This window comes from Varroa destructor, unplaced genomic scaffold (genome assembly GCF_002443255.2).
Source record: "Varroa destructor unplaced genomic scaffold, Vdes_3.0 BEIS01000007.1, whole genome shotgun sequence".
NCBI classification, from domain to species: domain Eukaryota; kingdom Metazoa; phylum Arthropoda; class Arachnida; order Mesostigmata; family Varroidae; genus Varroa; species Varroa destructor.
The window spans coordinates 30,515,493-30,538,202 of NW_019211460.1; the positions used below are offsets into that span (position 1 = coordinate 30,515,493).

Sequence of the window (22,710 nt, forward strand, 5' to 3'; positions counted from 1 at the left end):
GAGGTGTTGCCAATAAAATGACGTATTTACGCCAAGTTGTTTGTGAGGAGCAAAGGAAGTTCGACTCAAAAGATATGTTTGCGTAGATTCAAAAGCTAGATTCGCATTTACTGGGTTAAAAAGTAGAGACCGTTTCCGAAGGCGCTGTTGTCGGCCATAACAGCAAGACAAGCGGGTGTTGATACAAGTTTTGTATTTGTTATGGTGTATGGCAAGCGTCTTGATCAACGACGCTCTGAGCTAAATATTTATACAATTACCGTCGACCGTATAGTAGTGTTAACGTATCACGTTATTGTTGCCTTCATGCTTTTAAGCTAACGTGCGCGTGTGATGCTGCAGCTTCATTTTGATCAGTTTCAAAACTACTGACATTCGTTTATAATTGAAATTGGGCATATGGTACTTATATGGTACGATCATGCAACTATACGTTCACATCAATATACGCTATCAGCATAAAGACCTTTCTAGCTTGGGTATCAACCGGCTAGTAATAGATTCAACTATGTCCAGTTAACTAAGCTTTAATTCGATTCTGACGATCATATTGTAGGGCTATGATCTCCAAATCTAGTTAACCGAATGTCAAAAAGCTAGCTAGTCAGATCGGGTCAGGAGGAGCGCGGATAAGCAATCAAGGGTCAATAATCATTGATTGATTATCCACGCTTGTCGCTACCGACAAGCGACAACAAAAGCAAATAAAATCAACATTGTTCTTAAAACCTATATTCTATACGTAGTAAATTGAGTAAAAAAAACAGAAGCTGCTAAACGACTTATGAACTTAAAGCCTGTATCAAAATGTTGACTATAAAGACGTGTATCGCGAAATAGATTCGACAGATACTACAGTCTGAGAGCGTGTTGGGTATACACGGCATCTGAACGTAGAAAAGCCGTACGTTCTCCAATGCAATACATTACACGAAGGATAACGCGCGAAATTTTGAACTACTTTTTGGTTTTATGCTATGCCTTTTTGAATCGACTGAAGTATCCAGACTAGATATGGACAATATTAAGAATACGTTCAATATGTTGTAGCGCTCAGTCGATTGCACCTTTTTTTCCTGCAAAGATCTGCTTTATGGCTATCGCGAAATCAAAGACAATAATATATCACTTCCCCAGGAAATTTTCGGTGACCGGTGTCGTTGTTAATTCAACTTCCTCATCTATTTGTGAGATATAATCTCGCACTGTCTATTGTTTCAAGCTTCCTCTAGCACGACATCGTACCCCATATCGTATCGTGCCGTTATATCTGATCCACTAGACCACTCGAGCCTTCCGCTTGAAGAATACCCAAGATTTCTTTACGCGCTCCTCGCACTCGATATTTTGCTACTGGCAGCCGGTTCACCATAGGTCAACCGATAGCAGTCGTGCCAGCCAATAAGTATCCAATCATCATTATTACCCTCCTATTGTCATCATTATAGATGTTAATATTGTTGTGATTTCTACCTATATTGCGATGGGGTGGAGTACGCTAGTAAACACAGACGACGCAACATGCTATTAATAATCTTTCCACGCGTATCGCCTCCTAAACGGCTGGGAAATGACCAGAAGAATCCGAATCAACAAACCATCAACAGTTCATTAATTTCAATCAGTGAATCAATGAGGGTTAATGATTAGAATTATGTGCTTCCCGGTAGCGTGGGGTTCTCTAGGGTACATCTCTAAAAATCACGTTAGAAAGTCTCGAGGGAAAGCTCAAGCCACGGTAAAGGTACGCTGGATGATTTAGTAACAGTGTAGGGTTCGATCAATAAAATGCTGACTACTCTACTGGTTTAGAGGAAACCGCTACTTGTTAAAGGTTTGCTTTGTCGTTAACATCAAGCTAGTCAGCTGAAAGCGTCACTAGACCTAAACATGCTACCAATCCATGTAGAGCGATAACAGAAACTAGCATTATGAGCAGCTTACTTAAATACTTATAGAATAAGTATCTGACCAGAATGCCTACAATTAATCTCAGCCCTGGTCTAATGCACATGTATACATGTTTCTCAATGATGTAGGACATTTTGGAGCTGAGCAATCAAGGAACACATATTCTTCCTTGTTGAGGCCGTTTTTTTTTATACACCTCTCTCCACCGGTATGACTTACTCCGGCTGATATTCTCCCTCATTGTAACGTACTGCAAGAGTCACATTATGGTCTCCCGCGGGATCGCTTTACAAGATTGTGTCTTAAAAAACCAATTGTACGAACGTGTTTTCACCTGGCGACATCGTCCTACGTTCGCTCCGCTTTCTTTTGACGACTGTCCAAGTACCCTCTTGCAATGGGCAGACAGAGACGGTGCGATAAACTCGCTTCGAATCTCTTTGGCCGTCTCAGTGCTATCGTGACGATTTGTCCTTCTCACTTTTGCCTTACCTGTCTTTGAGACTCCGTCTGAAATTGCATTTGAGTCCCCCGGGAATAGCAGCTGATGGTAGAGGATCTATGGTATAGCGGAATCAATGCGGTCCTTTCCTATGCGATTATTTGCCGCAAGAGGCTCTCTTTAACAGGTCGTTTGTAAGGAAACATTATACGACTACAGATCTTTCTGTTCAGCATAGATTGTTTAGTGCTTTAACGGAATTTTCACTGATTTGTGAAGGGGAACAATATGTTGCACGAGCTACGGCAATGATATGACGCTCATAGAACGAACTAAGCCGCTTTACGTAAAATCTCAGCATCCTGAAAGTATATTGGTTTTCGCAATAAATTAGAAGCTCGCTTGACAAGCATTACAATCTAAGAAATAACATAATAAGACTAGCAAAAACGCTGAGCTTCGTGGAGAGACGGGTCGAACATCTCCCAGCTACGTACTTCTAGTAGACAAAACATGGTAAGAAATCGCATAAAGTCGTTGACATAAGTTCGAGTTGATATAAACTGATCACACGTCATCAGAGAATGATGACTTTGGAGGCAAGGGTATCGCTTATTGTTGAAAATAAGCCCGTAGTGACTAAGTTTCGCTATTCAAAGATGACAGCGCTCGTTGAATCCATCGAAAACAGTGAAAATGCTCCTCCAGACGAAGAGCAATTTACTATTGATGTAACGTTTAAAGGATGGGGATTGAAGGAAGGTTACTGAATCATAGGATATCAAACCGAGGAATGAGTTGTGGCAAATTCTTGCTAATTGAGTTTAGGACAAATGGAAATACGCGTCATATGCTCTAGAGCCAATTTGCTTAACCTACTACCAGTGAAAAATGGCCTGAAGCACACGGTTGTCTTAGCCGAGATACTTTCGCAATGGCAGTAACTTGTTCTTGCGTTTGAGGGCCTGAGATTTAGTCTCCTCTTCTGTGATACTCAACCTCCCAATATTCATTGCATCAGTAATAAATCACTGTTTTGCAAAACGCCTGTTTACTAGTATTTCAACCAGTCTTCAAGGGATTCCATCAGCGCTCTCATCTTCAACAGAGAGAAATTTAATCATGTAGCATTAAATTTATAGGTTTTTCTTTAATCTAATTAGCCTTTGATACCGCTAAATTAGCTTCAGATAAAGACTTCAGACTAAAGACGCTCTGACAGCAGACTATGACGGAGATCTATCATAGTGAGCAATACGTATACTATACTATATACATTGTAGCGCACACTATACCAAATATTAACAACAACATTTAATAGATATTTACATTCATAAATTGCAAAACATTTACCAAATGTCGTCTGCTAATGATTCAAATTTTTTTATCCGCTAAACGGCTCTGAATAACCTAAAAATTGATTGTTGTTAACTGCCACCAAACCAGAACTATGCATTTATATCGAACAAAGCAACGGTTCCGTGACAATTCTTTCGAGTTACACTATGTTGATGTTCATTCATTTTTTTGCTATGAATTGATCCTATGTTATACTAAAAAATCTCTTGCGATTCGAATGTACGTTCAGTGGTCGTATTCAATCACGTACTAGCTTACATTAGTAAGTACCACTACGAAATCAAATAAGCTATCGTTAACAGTGTCATTACCGCGACTACTATGGCTAGATCCGCCGCGGACGACCAATGCGCGGATGAGTAAAGGCCATCAGCGATCAACCGTGATAATGTTGCTATCAGCGTTTTTGTTCCCCCGATTATTGTACAGTAACCGCCGGACGGGTGAGCACCAGCCACCATATTGATGGGGGCCACGATCCAAGTCCGTGATTCGATTTCCTTGAATGGTCAACAACATCCCTTGGATTGCACGACCTTACCCTGCTTCCCTGTTTTTCTATGCTTCAACGATAGCAACATCAACAACTTTGCTACTGAACCCCTGCTTCCTATTAGGTAGCATATGTCTGTCTAGCGGGGTCCTCAACGTTCACTTTGCTCGCCCTTTCCCCTTAGCGGCTGTTCCGTACCGCCCAGCTTCCTGCTCTCTGTTCTGGTCTACTACCGTTACGACACTGCTTTCCTAGCGCCATTGTTGTGGATTGCAATCCCTCATTGTTGCAATTGAAAAGCACCAAAGCAAGCAACGATAATGGCCTGAATGATGAGTGGATTGTGGGCGTGGCCGAAGGAGAAAGACGCCCTTTGGGGGAGAAAGAGAAATAGCAGAAAACTGGAGGTATGGAACGCGAGGTAGATTGCGGTAATATGAGCGCGGGTTGCCGACGGCGGCATACTAGCATAGAACAGGGGATAAGCCAGCGGCTTGCTAGTCCTGGTCGCATCTGTATCGAGGACCGAATGTTCATACGCCAACGTCTCTTAGAACACCGGCGGATACGAAGAAAGAATACGAACGGATCAGCTGGTCCATGGAGCGAGAGCTATTTAAAGGGAGCGCTGCGGATAATACAACAATTCTTATAAAGTCGTTTCGCTCATGTCCTGTCCTATCGGCCGACGCCCCATTAGTGGAGGGAAGGATGTTGAGGGAATCGAAGGAGAGGTGGACGTTTGAAACTCAAACGAAGTAGGAAGCCAACAGAGAATCAAAAATCAATGTGTAGGCAAACGGAAATGCGAGGCGATACTAACTTAATCAAAGGCAAAACAGTTAATGGTGAATAGAGACCCGCGTTTGGGTGTGATTGAGGATTCTGAGCGTGTCTTAGTTTTATAATAGCTTATGGCATATGCGTATACAGGTGTTTCACAAAGCAAATCTTCCTGCTGGAAAATAGTCTGGTTCTGAGAACGAATTGTCAAATCCGAAAATGAGTGAGAGGTACCACAGGACGCCCACATATTTACCAGATACGCGTCGGCGTGCTCTGGTATCTCGTCATACGCTGTAACTTAGAATTGTTCATTAATTGAAAACATATTTATCTTAACGATGTTTAAAAGCAAAGCAGAAATAGCAGCTTTCAATTAAAAGATTTTTATTTTCGCAGTTTATTTTTTATCTTGGAATTTTTGTGTCGTTCGAACCACCTAAATTCATTATGAACCGCATTTACATTCGTATACAACAATGCATTACTACATAACTACTGCCTAAAAAGACCACTGGCGGGCAAAGTTCCGCAGCAAGAATGACTAGGAATCAATATAAGAGAGAATCCTCTACATATAATAGGTATATCTACGTTTCGGGCTCGTTATATAAAATGTTGGCTTAATTCGATAGCTAATCCACGATATCTACGTTATCTGCTTATATAGGTGTGGTTCCAAAATCGACGCGCCAAGTGCCGCAAACACGAGAGCCAGCTGCATAAAAACAAGCTGGGCCATCTGACCCCCGCGGGCGCCAGCCTGTCCCCACTGACTTCATTGTCTTCGCTTGGAGCCTTCGAGCCTCTTCCGCCAGGCGGACTTTCATCTATATCCCCGCTGGCACCATTGTCAATGGGAGCTCTCGGTTTTAGTAAGACGGGTCTACCGAAGGATATTACGTTATCTGCATTTGTGAGCGTCAACAATTCAACGCGTGACGCAGGTGCGGTGTTGATTGCGCTAGATCATACCATCGACCTTGTATTGTCCTCTTTTTTTAAAAAGTGATTAATTAGTCGTTGAGATATAGGCGAGCTTGAATTTACCCAATCGCAGACGCAAGTACTTTTTTCATAGGCCGCAACTTTTCATTTGTCGAATTACCAGAAACTTTTAAATGTTGCTTCCATATGCTAACTTAGGGGTGAACGAAGATAAACAAGCACCTCGCCTATCACCGTGTGATTCGCCATCTCCTGCTCCTTGTGTATCACCATGCCCGGCTTCCACGACGGGCGCCCCAGCATCCCCACCTAAAGCAGGGGCTGGATCGACTTCGCTCTTTCATACACTGCCAAGTATTATCGAGTCGTCATCAAAGGTAACACGCATATATATCCCTAGCTATGATGTCATTATCACTGCTTTATAATGCCTTATGTTTATCATGTTGAATTCAGTATATTTTAATGTATACTGTGTCCAATATCCCGTATTATACAAAGGCAGCGCCTACACCTGTTGTAACATATCGAAACTGCTAAGAGACGCGTAATATCCAGCTTACGGATAGCTAGCTTCTTTTCGTATTAAAATGTTACACGATGGCATTATAATAAGCATTTTCTTATTTCATCACAAGTGTGCTTGTTAATCGTTGATGAAGTTAACCACGTGTAGATTTAACGATATTTTAAGTCTTTTTATGTTAATTGGGGCAGAAAAAATCCTAAATTGACAGTAGCTAAACGTCTACCTACCGTCAGCGTAAAAGTTACGTTAAATCAATATATTACTGTTAAAAATCGGTTCCATTTGTGCCTCGCCAAGTACTTCGCCTGTCGTTATTTATATGCGTCTCTTACGTCTAATTTCGGAATTCTCTTCAACAGCTTTCTTCAGCAGGTGGCGGAAACTTGGGTATGGGCGGGATTGGGCCGAACTCGCTGCCTTATGAACATCTGCTAGCAGCCGCGGCCCATCAATACGCCCTCCTTATGGCACAGCATCAGAATCAAGCTTACGGAGTTAATCCCGGAGGACTGGTGGGCGAGAGCCGTTGGCTGGGGGTATCCTGCCCTTCACCCCTCGGCCTGCATCTGACCGGTGGCCTAAGTCCGTTAGCGCTGAATGCGCTGCTTGGCTTCAACGCTGGCAGTGCTACGCGAGTCAGTGCCCCCACAACAACGGAAGCTGGTCACGTGAGCGTCAACAATAATGGCAGCCATTCCCCTTCGTCGACGTCACCTTCTCTGGTTCATGCAGTAGCGTCAAATATTCTCGTGCACAATCTTGGCCTTTTGGTGAGTGGCTTGAACGGAAATAGCAAAGGAAGTAATAGATTAGCTGTATATGGACGTTAGTATCTGCGGTGAACTGAAGAACTTGAACAGAGGATGCTACCCAGCCAGTTACTAACGTATCAGGCTTCATCTGGTAAATAGCAAGAGGCCGTATATGGCCTGAAGTGAAAAAAATTCGGTTGAGCAGAATCACAATTAAGCACAACAATAGTTTAGTGCTGTTATCAGCAATCGTCTATTATGGATGAAGTCTTGTACGGTAATGACTGAACTAGAATTTGACGAAACACAAATGTATCTTGTGTTACTAGAGAGCAAAGCCGAACGTAACAAGCAAAATAACAGAGTCTGAATTCTAATCTGCACTCTGCTGAATACGAGAAAGCAACTTGTTCTGTAGTGTTGGTTATAATAAATCTTAATAATACATTGATCCACATGTTGTACGGCTATATAGAGAGAATCAAATTAGATTTATAGGCGCAACTCCGCATCAACATCCACACGCTACGCTCGTTGCAATATGGCTGCTAATGCTTTTATATCAACTGTTGAAGTAGGCTTCAGACACTCCAGAACTCTCGTTAAGTACGATTATGTTCGACAAGACTGGCTAGCGATCGCTCGTTTTCGCTGTGATATGATTTGGATAATGCAACAGGCGGCTTATGGGTTTTCACACGCCCCTTGCTTCCTATTTGGTCCGTATCTTTAGGGCGTTATAGGAGCGAGTTAGCTGGAGAAAAAAAGGGCATCGCGAGGTGGCTATCCATAGATCGGTCCCGCTGCAAATAGCCTATACAAAAGTAGCCGACTGCTACCTCACTGGTCTACATTGGGGTAGTAACAGATGCGCTGTAGACATAAATAGTTCGTGCAAGTTACAATCGTGCTAGCATACCAATCATTTGAGATGATGTCAAAGTTACTCTGCAAACAAACATATGAAAATTCGATCGTTATAACAAGATCAGTATGTCATGATAAATCCATGTCAGTGTATCCTACCGAATTTCAGTAATTGATATCTAAATAAATTCTTCTGCAATAAAAGCGTGCCGGATATACCTTAAAATGCAGCCCTGAATAGTTCTTGCCTGTCGAACTCGCATTGTACTAGTGCCGTTTTAGATAAGTTCTATTTCCTGTTTTCTAAATACAGTATAGTCTTCAAACCTAAAATCTGTTTCTTCTTTATTGTTCTCGTAATGTTTAGCAACGAGCTGTTGTCCTTCTAAGAGGATTATGTGCGCCTAACAAGATAGCATACAATTACGAGATAAACATTCATTCGGTTTCTCGTATGTCTAACAATGTTCTTTCCAATGTAGGACCTAGTAACTGACCGAAGATAGTTTTAGCTATTTATAGAAATGATATGTTTTACATCCTGTCACACAATAGCGCGTACTTCGTTCACATATGGCGCAACATGTTACTTTGCGTTAGTCTAACCCGCTCCTTTCAATTACTGTTTAGGGCAGCCTCCCCTCCGACAATAACGGAGTAAAGGATCTTCGCATCAAGTCGAAAACTCTAGATCGAAACTTATGACACCCGTGGGAACGAGCAAGCATTGGTGAGGTAGGGGTCGATGACGGCACGAATGATGAAGCGGCCGGCGGCAGCACTCATCGGCGGAAGGATGCTGTACGCACTTCCGTCAAAACGGCCTCAGCTGGAAAAGGAATTGCATCTACCGAAGATATGGAAACCGAAGTCGGACCGGACGGCAAATTGCGCATGTCTCTGGTCCCAGTTCACGACGAAGACGACGTTTGTGTCGATGACGAGGTGGACAACTGAAGTTTTCTGCAAGTTTGATTGTGATGACTTTGCCCTGAACAAGGATTAAGGAGAAGACGGTGGTGGGATAGTACCGTTTTATATTTGTATTAGTGTTTCTAGACCAAAGAAAAGAAGTTGGACTAAATGCACATTTACGTGTGTTTTATTGAATTCACAAATGCAAGGGAGATCCTATGTATCGGCCGGGATTCAGACTCGCGCATAGCACCAAAGGCCTGTCTTAGGTATCAAGTGTTTGCCTATAAGCGGCCTACTCCTGCCCCCGGAAGACGATGCAGCGATCCTTTTTTTTCTAACTATAAACAGTATCCACATGTAAATGAGTCTTGATTTATGGGTGCTTAGCATCTCTCGCGCATGTCGGCTTAGTGCACCTACTTTTTCAATTATAGCTATATTTTTCAAATTAAAACTTCGGAGCGATTTTACGCATTCGTTCTCGCTACAAACGCATTCAGCGTATGTGAGGCTTGTGCCGGCGAAGCATCAAGCAGGGGTCTGTGGCTTCCTAGAATAGCGTAAGGGGTCTCATTAATGTGTCCATCATCGGAGGTTGTCATTGAACTTGTGGATGTACACTAGTTTATTTGGCATAAACAATACGAATTATATTGATACTTAGCAAAACGGTGCCATATGAAAAGCACGGCAGTTACCTATTTGCGCGGTAACCAGGCCTTTTCTGCAGTTTGTTCCCTTGATACATGTGGATGGTCAGTGATCTCTTTTCCAGGTTGCAAAGGGGGTAGAGGATGTTCAGAACGTCCAGGCGTTCGTATGAAAAACAGAGCAATGCCAATATTCTCTCTATGGACGATTTGAACTGTATTTTTTTTTTTTTATTTTGGGTTGAGTGATTTATCTTTGTTGAACAAGATAAGATTATATCACCTATCGCACACGCTATGCTTTGTCCAAGTTCTGGGTATTCATGAAAATAAACCAGCATTGGCTAGTATTATTTCTTCCGATTTCTAGAAGTCGCTAATAGTTTTCGAAAGCTGTTTTGCGCTGAACTTGATGTTTTCAGCGGACTAGCTAAATGATTATAGAAAAAAAACTGGATTTGAGCTGGTATTTTTGAGTGTGCGCCTAGTTGCTTGTCACACTTAAGTGAATTAACTATATGCCTGTAATCTGACTAGGTCAGCGCCGGCATTATAAGGAACGCGGCCTAATACGACTTTGTGCTTCCTCACGTAGTTTCTTCCGTTTCACCGTATGTGCTTTGTTCTTCTTCTATTTTAACAGTTTTTATTTAGCAGTTTCCAAAACAATGAGTTAGTGAGTTACTTGGAATTACTAAGTTTGCCTTTCTCAATATGACTGTGTGTTTACAGAAGGAATCATTGTAGGCGACAATGGGTGCTACACGACTATAGTTTACCGTTTACGCTACCGTAGTATGCTTTCTGTTAGTCAATAGTAGGTCAACCAACAGCCGCATAACTGTTATATTGCCTTGTTTTTCGCGCCGGAGGTCAATTATACTAGACTTCAGATAGACAAATCCACCTTGGCTGCATTCAGCGAGCGCGGGCAGGTAGAAAGGCTCGTAAGGTCCTACTAAACGACCTACACATAATTATATATGCGTATTTATAGTTCATTACAGTGAATGCTATACTGTGATTATGTAACGCAAATGAATTAGCAGTGTATTGTAACGGAAGCAGCCAGCTATCACATACAATAACTTTACGCCATTTGTCTGATTGAGTCCGGAGCCTAAATCTGTCTGATCTAGATCAAGGAGGAGAAATAGGTGTCCAGAGTGGTTTGTACATATGAATTGTACACAGAGGGTAGCATTTGACAAAGGCATCAAAATGTAGTAACTTTCAAACATTTAAACGAACGGTCAACATCAGACCGTTAACATACTGTAATCACTAATGCTAATAGCAATTGAACAAGTGCATTAATTCAACTAATGCCGATAACAGTAAAGAGGGTAATAAATTGATGTTTACGATTATCTTGGAAATTCAATTTTAACAAGATAAATAAAATAACTTCTTCTTTATATCGCTTAAAGTTAACCATCGTAGCTTACGTGACGCTTTACTACTATCCGCCTCGGCATTTTGTGTAAAGCGACCGTCGATCGAGTACATAGGTGGGTAGTAAGACTGAAACAGGACTTCTTGTTCAGAATTTTACTAATTTAAGGTTGCATATAACGACAATGTAACGCAATTGATGGGAGTCAACGACCGATGGCGACATACCAATAAACCGAAACATATAGTAATCTACGATATAATAATGATACAATATATATTGTAGTATTTGTGCGAGCGTGCATAAGGACAAAATCGTCCAGAAAAATTTCATGTTCTTTCAGAAGATCATTTTCGCCGATTTCTTTCTGCATCTACTTGTAAATCAGTGAAGAAGTAAGCTTGATATGATTCTAATGTCAAGGATATTAATAGTTTCTATAGTATCCGAGCTAGAGCAAAAGTCATTATAATAATGATGACAGCGAAAAAAAAAACCCAATTAACAGATTTAACAAATACCTAGCTCCTAATATTATCCTTCGCCTCCTCTATATGTTAAATAAATTCGTGTAATGAGTATTTTGAGGTCTATGCCGCGATCGACGAACACCTAGGATAAGTAACCTTCTTAATTTTCGTTCTACCTTCGCAATGGTCGAGTCAAAATAGATTTTAAAAAATGTACGCGTCCACTTTGGAGCTTCGAAATGCTGCATTGGCTGATAAACAATGAAAAATTTTCAACCACGGCGCGACGAGATTGTAGCTTTTTTATATTGCGCTGATAGGAATACATTCGTTACTTACAAATGCTGTGTTTTTTAATCTGTCTGCAACGACTTAACCAACTAAGAACGAAGACTTGGACTTGCTCGAAGTTCTACTTAAAATATTTCCAGTGAAAACAAAAGTTTTTCTGTTCAAGACAAACGTCGATATGAAGCTGTTTTACTTTAAAACGCCCCTAAACCTGTCAAGGGCGCCTGACCCAACTGGTACACCTTGGTGGCCATTTTGGATCTAACGCTAACGACTATTTCATGAATAAAGCAAGTTTGTTTCTTGTAAACCGCCGCTAGCAAAAGTAAGTGCAAATAAAATTTCAGTTAACGAACAGTTTGCCGGACTGTCTAAAGGTACAATTTGATTTCTGCAAGCAAAGATTTAGAAAGATAGGAGCGGAACCCTACTTTCGAACAAGGATGTAAATGAAACAATGTCTTCAGACTAATATATTTCCGTTGAAGGGAATAGGCACGACCTTTTGTACAATGTACAAACATTATTCTGCTTTTCAAAGCATGATACGAGTAAAAGTATGAAATATTAGCAGGCCTTTATAGCAACGAAACAAAAAAAAACAATGTTCCTGAGAGAGTCAGTATTGAGATGTCGCCGAAAATTGTTAATATCTGTGTTTCATCCCGTTGCGCCGGATCGGCAGTTATGGGATCTAAGGTTCGATTCCAGGGTCAGGCCGCTTTAGGTAACGGCGCATCACTTGGTTACGCTTAGCCAAAATGATTCTAGTCAGTCACTGGTACGAGCTAAAAACCTTAAGGTGTTAATACGTCAGATACAAGAGTTATGGTTATGACGACCTACTCCGCAGTAATTACACTGGCAAAAGTTGCTCTATGGATAATATCTTCAACTTAAAGGGTTTTGAATGATATTTTCAGAATCGTTTCTTTAGTATCAGGCTCCTTTTGCAGATCGTGGTCGGCAACGTAATAATGGTTTGTCTCTCACCTTTTTCAGGTATTGCAGGCTCTGACCTTTGAACTTTTTGATGTTGCACCCACCTCATATTCAACGGAATTACAATGATGACCTAAACTGGAATAGTTTGTTTTTTTTTTGCAATTTCAGAGAAAGATAAGAGAACCGATTTAGCTATTTTTTTATACAGGTGCTGCGGCGGCAGAGAATCTTCAGCATTAATGAGCCCATAAGTATAGGGTAATAAAGAACACTTTCTATGTGCATGCGTTAAAGCTCGCATATTCCAGCAGACACGGTGGCCAAAATCAGGCGTAATCAGCTTTGGTGACAAGGATATTGTAACGATAACAATATTCTACCTCCTTTGAATAAAGTAAAATTTGCTATCCAAAGTGCTATTTCTAAAAGAAATCATAATAGCCAAAACGATACCAGATATTTAGTAAATTTATTATAAACCTTCGGAATCTCATATAGTCCAATATATAGATTTACTTTTTGCTTTTCCTACTCATTACAATGCATGCAAAGGACAATATGTCTGTCGCCAAGAGCGCTGTGAGGAAAGCTGTTTGAACCTCTAACGAATCGTGGTAACGTTGCAAAGGACTTCGTTCTCATGCGGTTGACAACGACGCTAATCGTTGACGACACGAACGTCATCACAAGCCAGAACATCGCGTATCTTGCAAATGGCCGGGAATAAGCATTACGAAAGTTAATAGACCCCGCTAGCTCGTGACTGTTGGCCATGTCAAGTAACGGAGTAATGCTGAGGTTTGCCAAGACGATTGAATGAAACGATGCAGGGCAATTGAACGCACACTTGTCGCACCTTCCAAACAAGACGTAGCTTTTGATAAAATAAGGTAACTATTGGAAACGGCTATAGTAATTAAGACCTATAACTGCTCACCGAACGAAGAGCACAGCTGGGTCACGTAAGGTTCAATCATAATCTTTACGGATCACCTGTTAATTCGGCATCTGCTTTGGTGGCGTTACTTCATCGAGTTCTGCCTAATAGAGCTACTCTCGTATTGTATGTATAACCGAGAACTCGCCAGCGCTATCAACATAAGCTAGTTACCTTTCTTAATAGAATTTTCTATAGAAGCTGTTAAATTACCTTGGAGTGAGCTTTGCACAGATACTAGTTAGGTTTTTAGGAACATCATGCAGTCGGAAGTCCTTGTCCAGTAGGAGTTCATCTGCAGCTAGCTTCTGAAGTTCAGCGAACATGATCTGGCGATGACAGGCACTGGAGCTAAAGAACTCCACGTAGAATCTGCAATAAATTCGAGAATACAATGTCGAAACTAGCGTAGCCAATCTCACCTTTTTAAATATACAGGCAATTTAAGCTCGAACGTTTGAATACGAACTCTAGGTATAGGTCTTGCATAGAGATTACATCATTTGATTGCGTTTTCTTCTTAGCACTCAGATAATAATTTCCATGACTAGCCCTTTCACTGCGTCCGATGCACGTCAATCATCAATGTGATGGCGCAAATATATCAACCTCTCTGGTAACGTGTAAACCGTAAATGTGAATTTATCTGTAGGATCGTTCATTGTCTTACTACAAATGCCTACTTTATGATTCTACAAACTCCATTGACTTTGTCTGTTTGGCGTCATCGTATTGAAACTTGATTTGTGAGAAAAGCAAGTATATCGCTAGACAGCGTTATAGGCAAATAATTTATATCGAAGCATTAGCCGGCACTTCAGACAAGATAATGGTTTGGCCCAATAATCTGAACTGGGTTTGTGTACCTAGTTCCGCAACGATGGTTGCTCCAAGGTGATCGAGCGACACTTAGCGTCAAGCGGACGCTGACGCTCTTTTTGCGCAACGGTTCAAGCCTATGCTCGTGCACACCAGTGGAGTTTAAACGAACTTTTCCATCATGGCAGCATGCTGCTTCTTCTGACGTATCTTTTATCACTAAAAACGGACCTGAAAGTGTGACGGAACAGTGCTCGCATGCGAACGGAGCCACTATCACACAATACCTGAAACGGCGATCTGAACTTGAGTTAGCCACTAATGAAAGAAGTAAACTAGATAAGAGATCCAATTAGAACATCGTAGACTCTATTGGTCCCGTATAAGAGAGCAAACAATGAGCGTCGGGTACATACGTTCCAGGATAGGAGTATTGCCATCGATACCAATGGGTACTTTCTATCCATTGCCAATTCCACTTAACTGGCTCAAGCCAGTCATTTCGATGGGATTCGATGCAATTTTTGCCATCCCGGGTCCTCCAAAGAGATATGTTATAGAAATCGGACGCGAGCAAAGATATCGTCATCAAAGGCAGAGCAGTTCCCCAAGAAGGAGCGAGAAGTATCGGTGAAGAATCAGTGAATGGATCCATGCGAGGTCGTAAGCATGTCAACAAGGAACAGCGTCTGTCAGTTGTAAATCCTGCAATAGGTTACGTTCTATGATTAGTGCACTACCAATTTAAACACCGTACTCTAAAGGCCAAAAAAACAATCTAACTCTTTTTATGACATTAATCATTGCCATACTCTAGTGCTGTACTTAAAAATCCATACGGAAAATTCGTATAGCAAAATCCTATCTAAAAAAAACCCAAGTAAATTATGCGTTTTAGGAAGGAGCGTATTATGTCGAGTTACTGTATTATATTGAGCTAGCAGTACGCTTCTTACTCACTAGCTTCCGTGGCTTCCTAACCAAAAAGTAAGGTTTAAGTATACGCTTCTGTTTACCTATTAAGCTCAATTTTACATTTTCGCGATGTCAATATAATCAATGAAATCTTTGATATTATACTTAGAAAATATAACTGTTCTTTTTTTGATTAATACAGGGTGTCTACTACGTGTTACTACTACTAAGTGTTAGCATGGAAATGCATGTTAAAAATACGAGACAACATACCCGCGTAGCGCCAACAGATGACTACTTTTTGCGAACAAGCCCAGCTCGGCTTGTAGCAGCCAATGAGTTGGTACTGACCGAATGGGTTTGGGACACCGAATACTATCATGTCTTAACTCATTATCCGTCTAAGCGGTTCACTTTCGGAGAAACTGCTTTTGACAGCAGCTTTTTAATCCAACATCTACAGTGGAATACCATCATACCGTATATACTTAGGATAATGGTACACAGGATAGGATTTCGTTTACTTTGCTATTAGAAGCGAAACTGAACGCATACGAACTGTTAGAAGAGCAACACTAAAAGTATAGTATATGATACAACACTATCTAAAGAGAGACAATTTTTATACAAGCATTACGACTTCAGTGATATATATATATAACAGTCTGTAACTATCAACTATTTTTTGCTTTTTCAGATCTCATTATTTATTTAAGTAGAGATAAATTGTTAAATGTTTTTTGGGGTTACTGACGCGCCGATTTCAGCACGTAAATAAAATATTTCCTAGTAGCGACACTATGTAGAAACTTGTAAAAAAATTATCATATAAGAACGGCATACAAATATCTTACGTGCATATATTGATGACTAACTCATTAAAATAACAAACAAGCTTATTTTTACTTGGTGATATTATTTTTCGCGCTTTAAGACTAGGTGGGCCGTGTCATTCTGGTGAATCTGCCAATTTATCTGGGCACAGAAATACTGAAGAATATTTGAATAACAATATTATATCTAGTAAATAACTAACCGAAATAACCATTTCTATTTTCTGCTTAAGCCAATGTACCTTGATAATAATATTAAAAAACTCTATATTCTTCTAAGAGCTCTGTATATAGCAAGATACTATCAGACTATCTACAAAAAAGTTGTGCGTCCTCCAACTTGAAGTATATAAAGTGAATGAACGAAACTTGAAATATGTACATACAATGTATCTAGAAGTCCGTCAACAATTAAATTCTATTTCGCATGTTTTTATTTGATGGGTCATGCGGATTTCAAAGCATCCTATCAAAACAAGTCGAAAACAACAAGTAAAACTTTCATATTAATTATTACTCAAAACTAGGTCGTCGGTACAGTTTGTTGATCTATGGCATATGTGGCCTAAGCATGTGCCGAATTTTGTGCCCGTAATTTAAATAAGGCATGTTTGCCTTGAAAAAATGCTTTAGAAGGTGTGTCGAGGCATGACGACACGAGAACGAAATGAAGATACGAGAAAAGTATTGGATAGAAGTATACTTACGTGTGTATTTTACAGATCACCAATTATAATCTTGCTAGGAGAAACAACGTATCGTTCTAGTCTAATTACACACTGTATTTCTATGAGATAGACGTTCGGGCGATCGATCGTTACAAGAAACCCCCAAAAAAAAAAGATCTAGTTTTATCGATAACTGCCTATCTTACACTCAAGTTGTTATTTTTTTTTAAGTTAAGACGAACCGATTGTCGCTTTTGCAGCGGTCTAATTAACTTAGCGCAAACTCACCAAGTTTTCAAGCCAAAAATTTCATAAGCATAAACAAAAACATAGATCACAAATATTACAAAAATATCATTCACGACAGCAGTAACTAGAACGTTGCCTAAATAATATTCTGAGGATGTAGATATTGCATTCATAATTTTCCGCCTTTTCTAAATCCAAATTGAGAAATAAAATAGAGACTAAATCTGGATTGACTGGACTAAATCTGGACTACGCAGGTCCTATTATTATTCTAATCCGATTTCTGTTTGATAGAAATGTGTGTTTAGGCTGCGATAGCGTTTAGGCCACTGAAGGCACTTCTCAGGCCCTTAACAAGCCACGACGTAAAGGCTGTTACTGCAATATTTACATTGTTCGTTCTAATCGATTTTTCATTGCGTGAAGATTGTACTCACGATTAGCGGTAGTCGCTTGTTAGTTATAAAAATAAAGTTACACACTGGAGTTCGGAACCGAAACTTTAGAAGCTGGATTTAGATAATGAAAAAAATCATAAATAGTGAGACAGCTATCCGGATGCTTATTTCCTGTCTTATGGCTCTAAAGTTATCAATGCTAGTTCTGCTAACTGCTGCCGTAGAAAATAACAAGACCTCATCGAAACACAAATCTTTGCGTCCAATATGAAGTTGTGGCCGAAGTCTACGGCAAGGAAACTGTAATAGCATGCGCATTTTAGATATCCATAAGGAAAAAAAAACTTAATCCAGCTAACCATCCAATGGATTATTTGCATTTTATTAGCAACCAGGTTCTATCGAAAACGAGTTTTTCGAGGTAAACATAAAGCTAGTTTGAACGGTAGCTCCGATAGCCAATGATAACTCGAGTGGGCGCTTCCTGGCGTAATATTTACCTAATATAAGCTAACGCCCTATATTTGTTACCGACAGACTTCAAAAAGTGTAGCTAACTTCACTATTTCATGAAAAAATAATTTTTACTGTTGAAGTGCGTCAACCAGGTGGTCGACGTCTGATACCTAAAGATAAACTCCATAAAATGTGCCGAAAATGTACGAATGCTTTGAAAACATTCGGTAGCATTCGTACCGTCCTGCAAGCTTTACAAAAAGGTCTTTGTCATAGATGCGACTCCCAAACGCCCTAGCTCTCTGATCGCTAAACAACAACAGCGACACACCGGAGCGGCACCAGCAAAAAAGGCACAACGACAACTATCAGGGGACATTCACGGAGACGCGTGCCGCCGGTGTACGTTTCGACTGAAGACGCTTAGACCAATACCAAGTATCAAAGAAACCCAGCAAGTAAGACGAAATAGAGCTGCCTGTTGGTTACTGCATCTTTCCTTTTTAACAAAAAGCAAAGACAGCGTTAGAGTATTCATTCTATTTCTGTTCTCACAATCGTTTCACGCATATCTCCTACTGGCCTCACCCACACCTAATAGACTTACATTACCTGACGACTATGTTATGTCATGGATATGGCATTGTATCATGGATGACATGCATTGTATGGTATTACACGTGTGAGGGCACACCATTTGTACGCGGTTGGCCACTGTTTCGACGACCGCGGTAGGGGCAATAACGTAGTAGTACGTGTAGTCGTTGTGTGGCGGAGTCAATACTGGGAGCGGGGCATGGCGCCCCGGGAAACGACCACATGAATTTAAAGACAACCCATCATTAGAAAAGCCAATATTAACCCCTGAGGGAAAAGGTAAGTTTACTATTACATCTTTGCCAAACGGCTATAGGCAACTGTTGACGACTACAGCAATAGCAGCGACAGCATCGGTATTCGCGACATATCATTCCTTCCATACATACCCGTACATGTGTACAAGCAAACGATGAATTTAGATGATAGAGGATCGGTAACACGCCCGCGATATGAATCGAGAAAAAAATGCACGCCTAAACGGCGTGTACGATTTGGCCGTTCATACGTCTACCGCATCTTAGCTACTGTAATTCGGCGCCGGGCTTGTTATATAAACTTCGCTACAAACGGGTAGATCTGTCAGGCTCCCTGTATGGTATAGTAACAAATATTGAGGCGTAGTCGGCTTTATAGCATACAATTAGAAACATTACAGGATCAGCAAAGAAACGTCAGCGTTGAAAAGGTGTTGTTCATAGAGCTTGGTCTGGATGAGTACCTCCTCGCAAAAAAATCAATAGGAATACGAAGCTTTGGGGTTCTTGAAGGCCAGTTGTCTATTGGATTAGTAGCGTTCATCTTTGGAGATAGGTTTTAATAGCATAAAATAGAAAAAATTAACGAATATAGAAAGCACAGTGTATCTAACGCGCATTGTGCAAAAAACTATAAGAAGAAGCGTCATGATGAAAAAAGCCCCATGAGATAAAGTACTTTCGGTAAATGCGTTTTGCAAGCTTATGATGGTAGATAATTAGAAAATCGGCTAAATTTTGTAGTTTTGCAGAAAAAATTAACGGATTCAAATATATATATGTGTTGAAGCACTTGCGTGTTAGAGATCGACATAAGACGAAATTCTTATGAGTATGAAAATAAAAACGGAATCCTACACTGAATGCAAAAATGAAGTGAACCCAGATTGTGGATTACTAGATATTTGTATCTGAGTTGAACTTTAACTCTGTTCTGAAGCCGTTCGGTGCGTCTTGGAGATCTCGGGTTTCTGATTCACGCACTGCATATCGACAGATCCGTTCCAAACAGAGGATCTGGGAAGAACACATAATACGAACGAGCATTTTTTATTAGCTCAAAATATAGTCTATTGCAATCCGATTTCGTTGTGACGCTATAGAAGTCCTCCATCTACCAAATATCAGTGAAATTGCACGCCGAAATGTGACCTCTTGTGGCTAAAGTGAAGTTTAGAGAAATACCCGTGCTATTTTCAAAGGTCTCTACAAAAGCAGAGCTCGACGTGTGTACGACGTCGTAATAAATCCAATGGTTTCAGAGTATAGCTTACTTGTCTTTCAGATGTATCTTCTTATTAACATACACCCTGTATGTTCCTCATATCGAAATTATCTCACGCGAATTGACAAGATCTAATTGTTCCACATTAAAGGCTCAAAAAAGCAATTACATTAACCAGATGTCGACATTCTGAGCGTGCTCATGTAAAAATCTGTTTTTGTAGAGCTTGGAAAAACACAAACTGGGTGCCTATGTATGTGCGATACGAAACAATACTGTAGTTCGCCTACGAGATGATAGCAACAACGACATTATCTGTCTATACGCAGTGCGCAAAAAGAAAACGTTCGTGAGAGAAGCACAGATAAACACGCACATCAGATTGACCAAGGGAATATCTATTCTATTCTACGACGGAATCGTCTCGGAGCGCAACGGTGGTAAGAGCTCTAGCGAAAACGGGCACAAATCACAACTACTTTCGTTAAGCTGAAATCAGTCATACAGATAAATTGGTCAATCTTGATGGTGTGCCGACACAAAGGCAACGCATTCAGTAAATCGTCTCGATCACGAGCCATTTTATGTAAATCTACTATACAACGAATCATAGCGTTCGCCTGCTCTTGTGTGCTGGACGCTGCGCACCGATCGAACGACATCGGGGAGAAGAGTTTCTATACATAACACATACGATATCTGTGCATACCTAGTTATTCGAGAACGTGCGCCGTCGTCACCGCCTTCTTGTCGATCGACTACGCTCATGAGACATGAATGACTGACTACCCGCAGCGGAGTTCGATGTTAAGAAGGCTTACAAAAGGATTTGGGTATAGTTAAAGAAGTACTAGCAACATAAGTCGTAGTACAAGCCTATATGATACGAGTTCTATTGATGCTACTGTCCGGTCAGCCCTAGTAGAGAGTGCCCCCGCACTGTTCACTAGGTAACTTAAGAATAGACTCATATAGGCCTACGTAAGCGGACAGATAGGCCAGAATCACAATGGGCACAACAATTTCTTAGCGATGGAATACAGACTATCAACTACCCGTTGTATGCGCCTACTCTAGCAGTGTTTCAGTGAGTCACTAGGAGAAGAGGAAGAACTCGAGTAGTGAGGAACCATTTGAATGAAGGGCGTGGCTAGAGCTAGCTACCGTCGCGTCCATTGGCCTTAGCTACCCAGCCCAAGTAGCGAAGGAAAGGCTTCACTGTTCAACGACCTAGTCGAGTCTCGATGGCAGGACCGAACCTTTAATGTCTTCCCGAGCCAACAGTTCGCACCATTGGAACAGCGTTACCGGCACCGCTCGCTGCGTCATTGAATCGGGCGTGTACGTCTCAGTTCCTATAGATGATTCGTTAGAATTACCTCGCCAAATTTGGACGCCCGTGTTTCGGGAGGGCGCATCGCGGCGAAGCAACGATCCTAAACAAGGAGTATTGGCGGCCGCATTTGTGTCCGTTGATTTTCGAGATGCTCGAGGTTGATTCGTGTTATTGCAGTAGATGGATTATTGTAGCTTGCCAGGTACTGGCTACGAACAGCAAATCGTTCCCGTTTCAGCAAGAAACTATATTGCAGTAGTGGTCGGGAAGGAAGCGGATTTCGTTTGTCATCGTTATCATAGTCGCAATTTAGCAGTCGTATGGAAAGCCATCGTTCGCTCGACGAGATGTCAGCTGGTTAACAGCGGATATTACATGAAGTAGTAACATATACTTAGGTTTATGCAACTCGAAAACGAAGCCACTAAGCAGTAAGACATCAGATGTATATCAGATTGATACAAAAAAGGTAATGACAGTTGTTGTTTAAGGCTCCTCTCGTCTGACTGCTAGCTAACAGCGTATGCCGGCTATGTTACCATGGATTTGTCTTCTACTCTGGGTTCTGATTCGCCAGTGAGGCATGTCTTAAGGAAAAAGGTGAATCTTTGATACTGGCTTGTTGCGGGCGACAAAAACCTGCGGAAGCAATTCCCTGTGATTCAGATTGAGCTAGCAGTTATCCTCGTTGAAGGACAGCTCAGATCGATTCTCATCGAGCTTTAGACCGAAGGCGCTCGTTCTGAATTTAGCAAGGCGTAGTAGTGTCAACCATAGAGAGTCAACACCTGTGTACGAGATACTTATCCTGAGCCGTTTCTGCGGTTTGTATATATATATATATATAACGCTTAATTTTCGACAGACGAAGCAATAAGATAATAATAATATAACAGATACTGATATCAATTAGCCAAACGACTCGTATAATGTTGCTCTTCAGTGATGAGGAAAGCTTAAGTGTTATGTACTCAGGGTAATAGGCATAGCTCGATCAGGAAACTTTTTTTTTCATATATAAGAGTTCGATATGGATCAAATTGGCTAATCGCAAGAATGGTAAAGAGATGATTCATCATCGATATGGATTTGTGAACATTCACGCGGATCAGGAATTGGAAACAAGAATGGGGCAGATAGAAACGAGTCAGCTCGTCCAATTGGCTCCGTAAACATTATCTTAGTAGTGAGAAACAACCATAAATTTGTTTTTATTTGACGCGGCAGAACAATTAATTATTGCCTACACTTTACCGTTTACGTTTC

At 40.9% G+C, this 22,710-nt stretch overlaps 2 protein-coding genes across 6 annotated transcripts in view; one reads left to right on the plus strand and one right to left on the minus strand.

Moving 5' to 3' along the window:
- Positions 1–12,254, plus strand: part of LOC111254782 (uncharacterized) — a 43,914-nt gene extending 31,660 nt beyond the window's left edge. For 2 of the 4 annotated variants that reach the window (XM_022815989.2, XM_022815990.2), the window contains 4 exons: positions 5,659–5,935; positions 6,135–6,313; positions 6,825–7,235; positions 8,715–12,253. In XM_022815989.2, coding sequence (XP_022671724.1) covers positions 5,659–5,935; positions 6,135–6,313; positions 6,825–7,235; positions 8,715–8,789 — 942 coding nt within the window. In that variant the 3' untranslated portion in view covers positions 8,790–12,253. Of the gene's footprint in view, positions 1–5,658; positions 5,936–6,134; positions 6,314–6,824; positions 7,236–8,714 lie in introns of all 4 variants that reach the window. The other 2 variants (XR_015317257.1, XM_022815991.2) reach the window with 2 other exon arrangements.
- Positions 12,255–13,204: 950 nt separating this feature from the next.
- Positions 13,205–15,854, minus strand: LOC111254214 (uncharacterized). 2 transcript variants are annotated; one of them, XM_086975055.1, is made up of 5 exons: positions 15,699–15,854; positions 14,927–15,215; positions 14,558–14,797; positions 13,905–14,063; positions 13,205–13,610 (listed from the first exon to the last, which is right to left on the minus strand). In XM_086975055.1, the coding sequence occupies exons 1-5, from the start codon at positions 15,805–15,807 to the stop codon at positions 13,283–13,285; spliced, it is 1,125 nt and encodes a 374-aa protein (XP_086831181.1). In that variant the 5' UTR covers positions 15,808–15,854; the 3' UTR covers positions 13,205–13,282. The 2 variants fall into 2 exon arrangements, with proteins under 2 accessions (XP_086831181.1, XP_086831182.1); XM_086975056.1 differs by lacking the exon at positions 15,699–15,854 and adding an exon at positions 15,527–15,629.
- Positions 15,855–22,710: the final 6,856 nt, after the last annotated feature.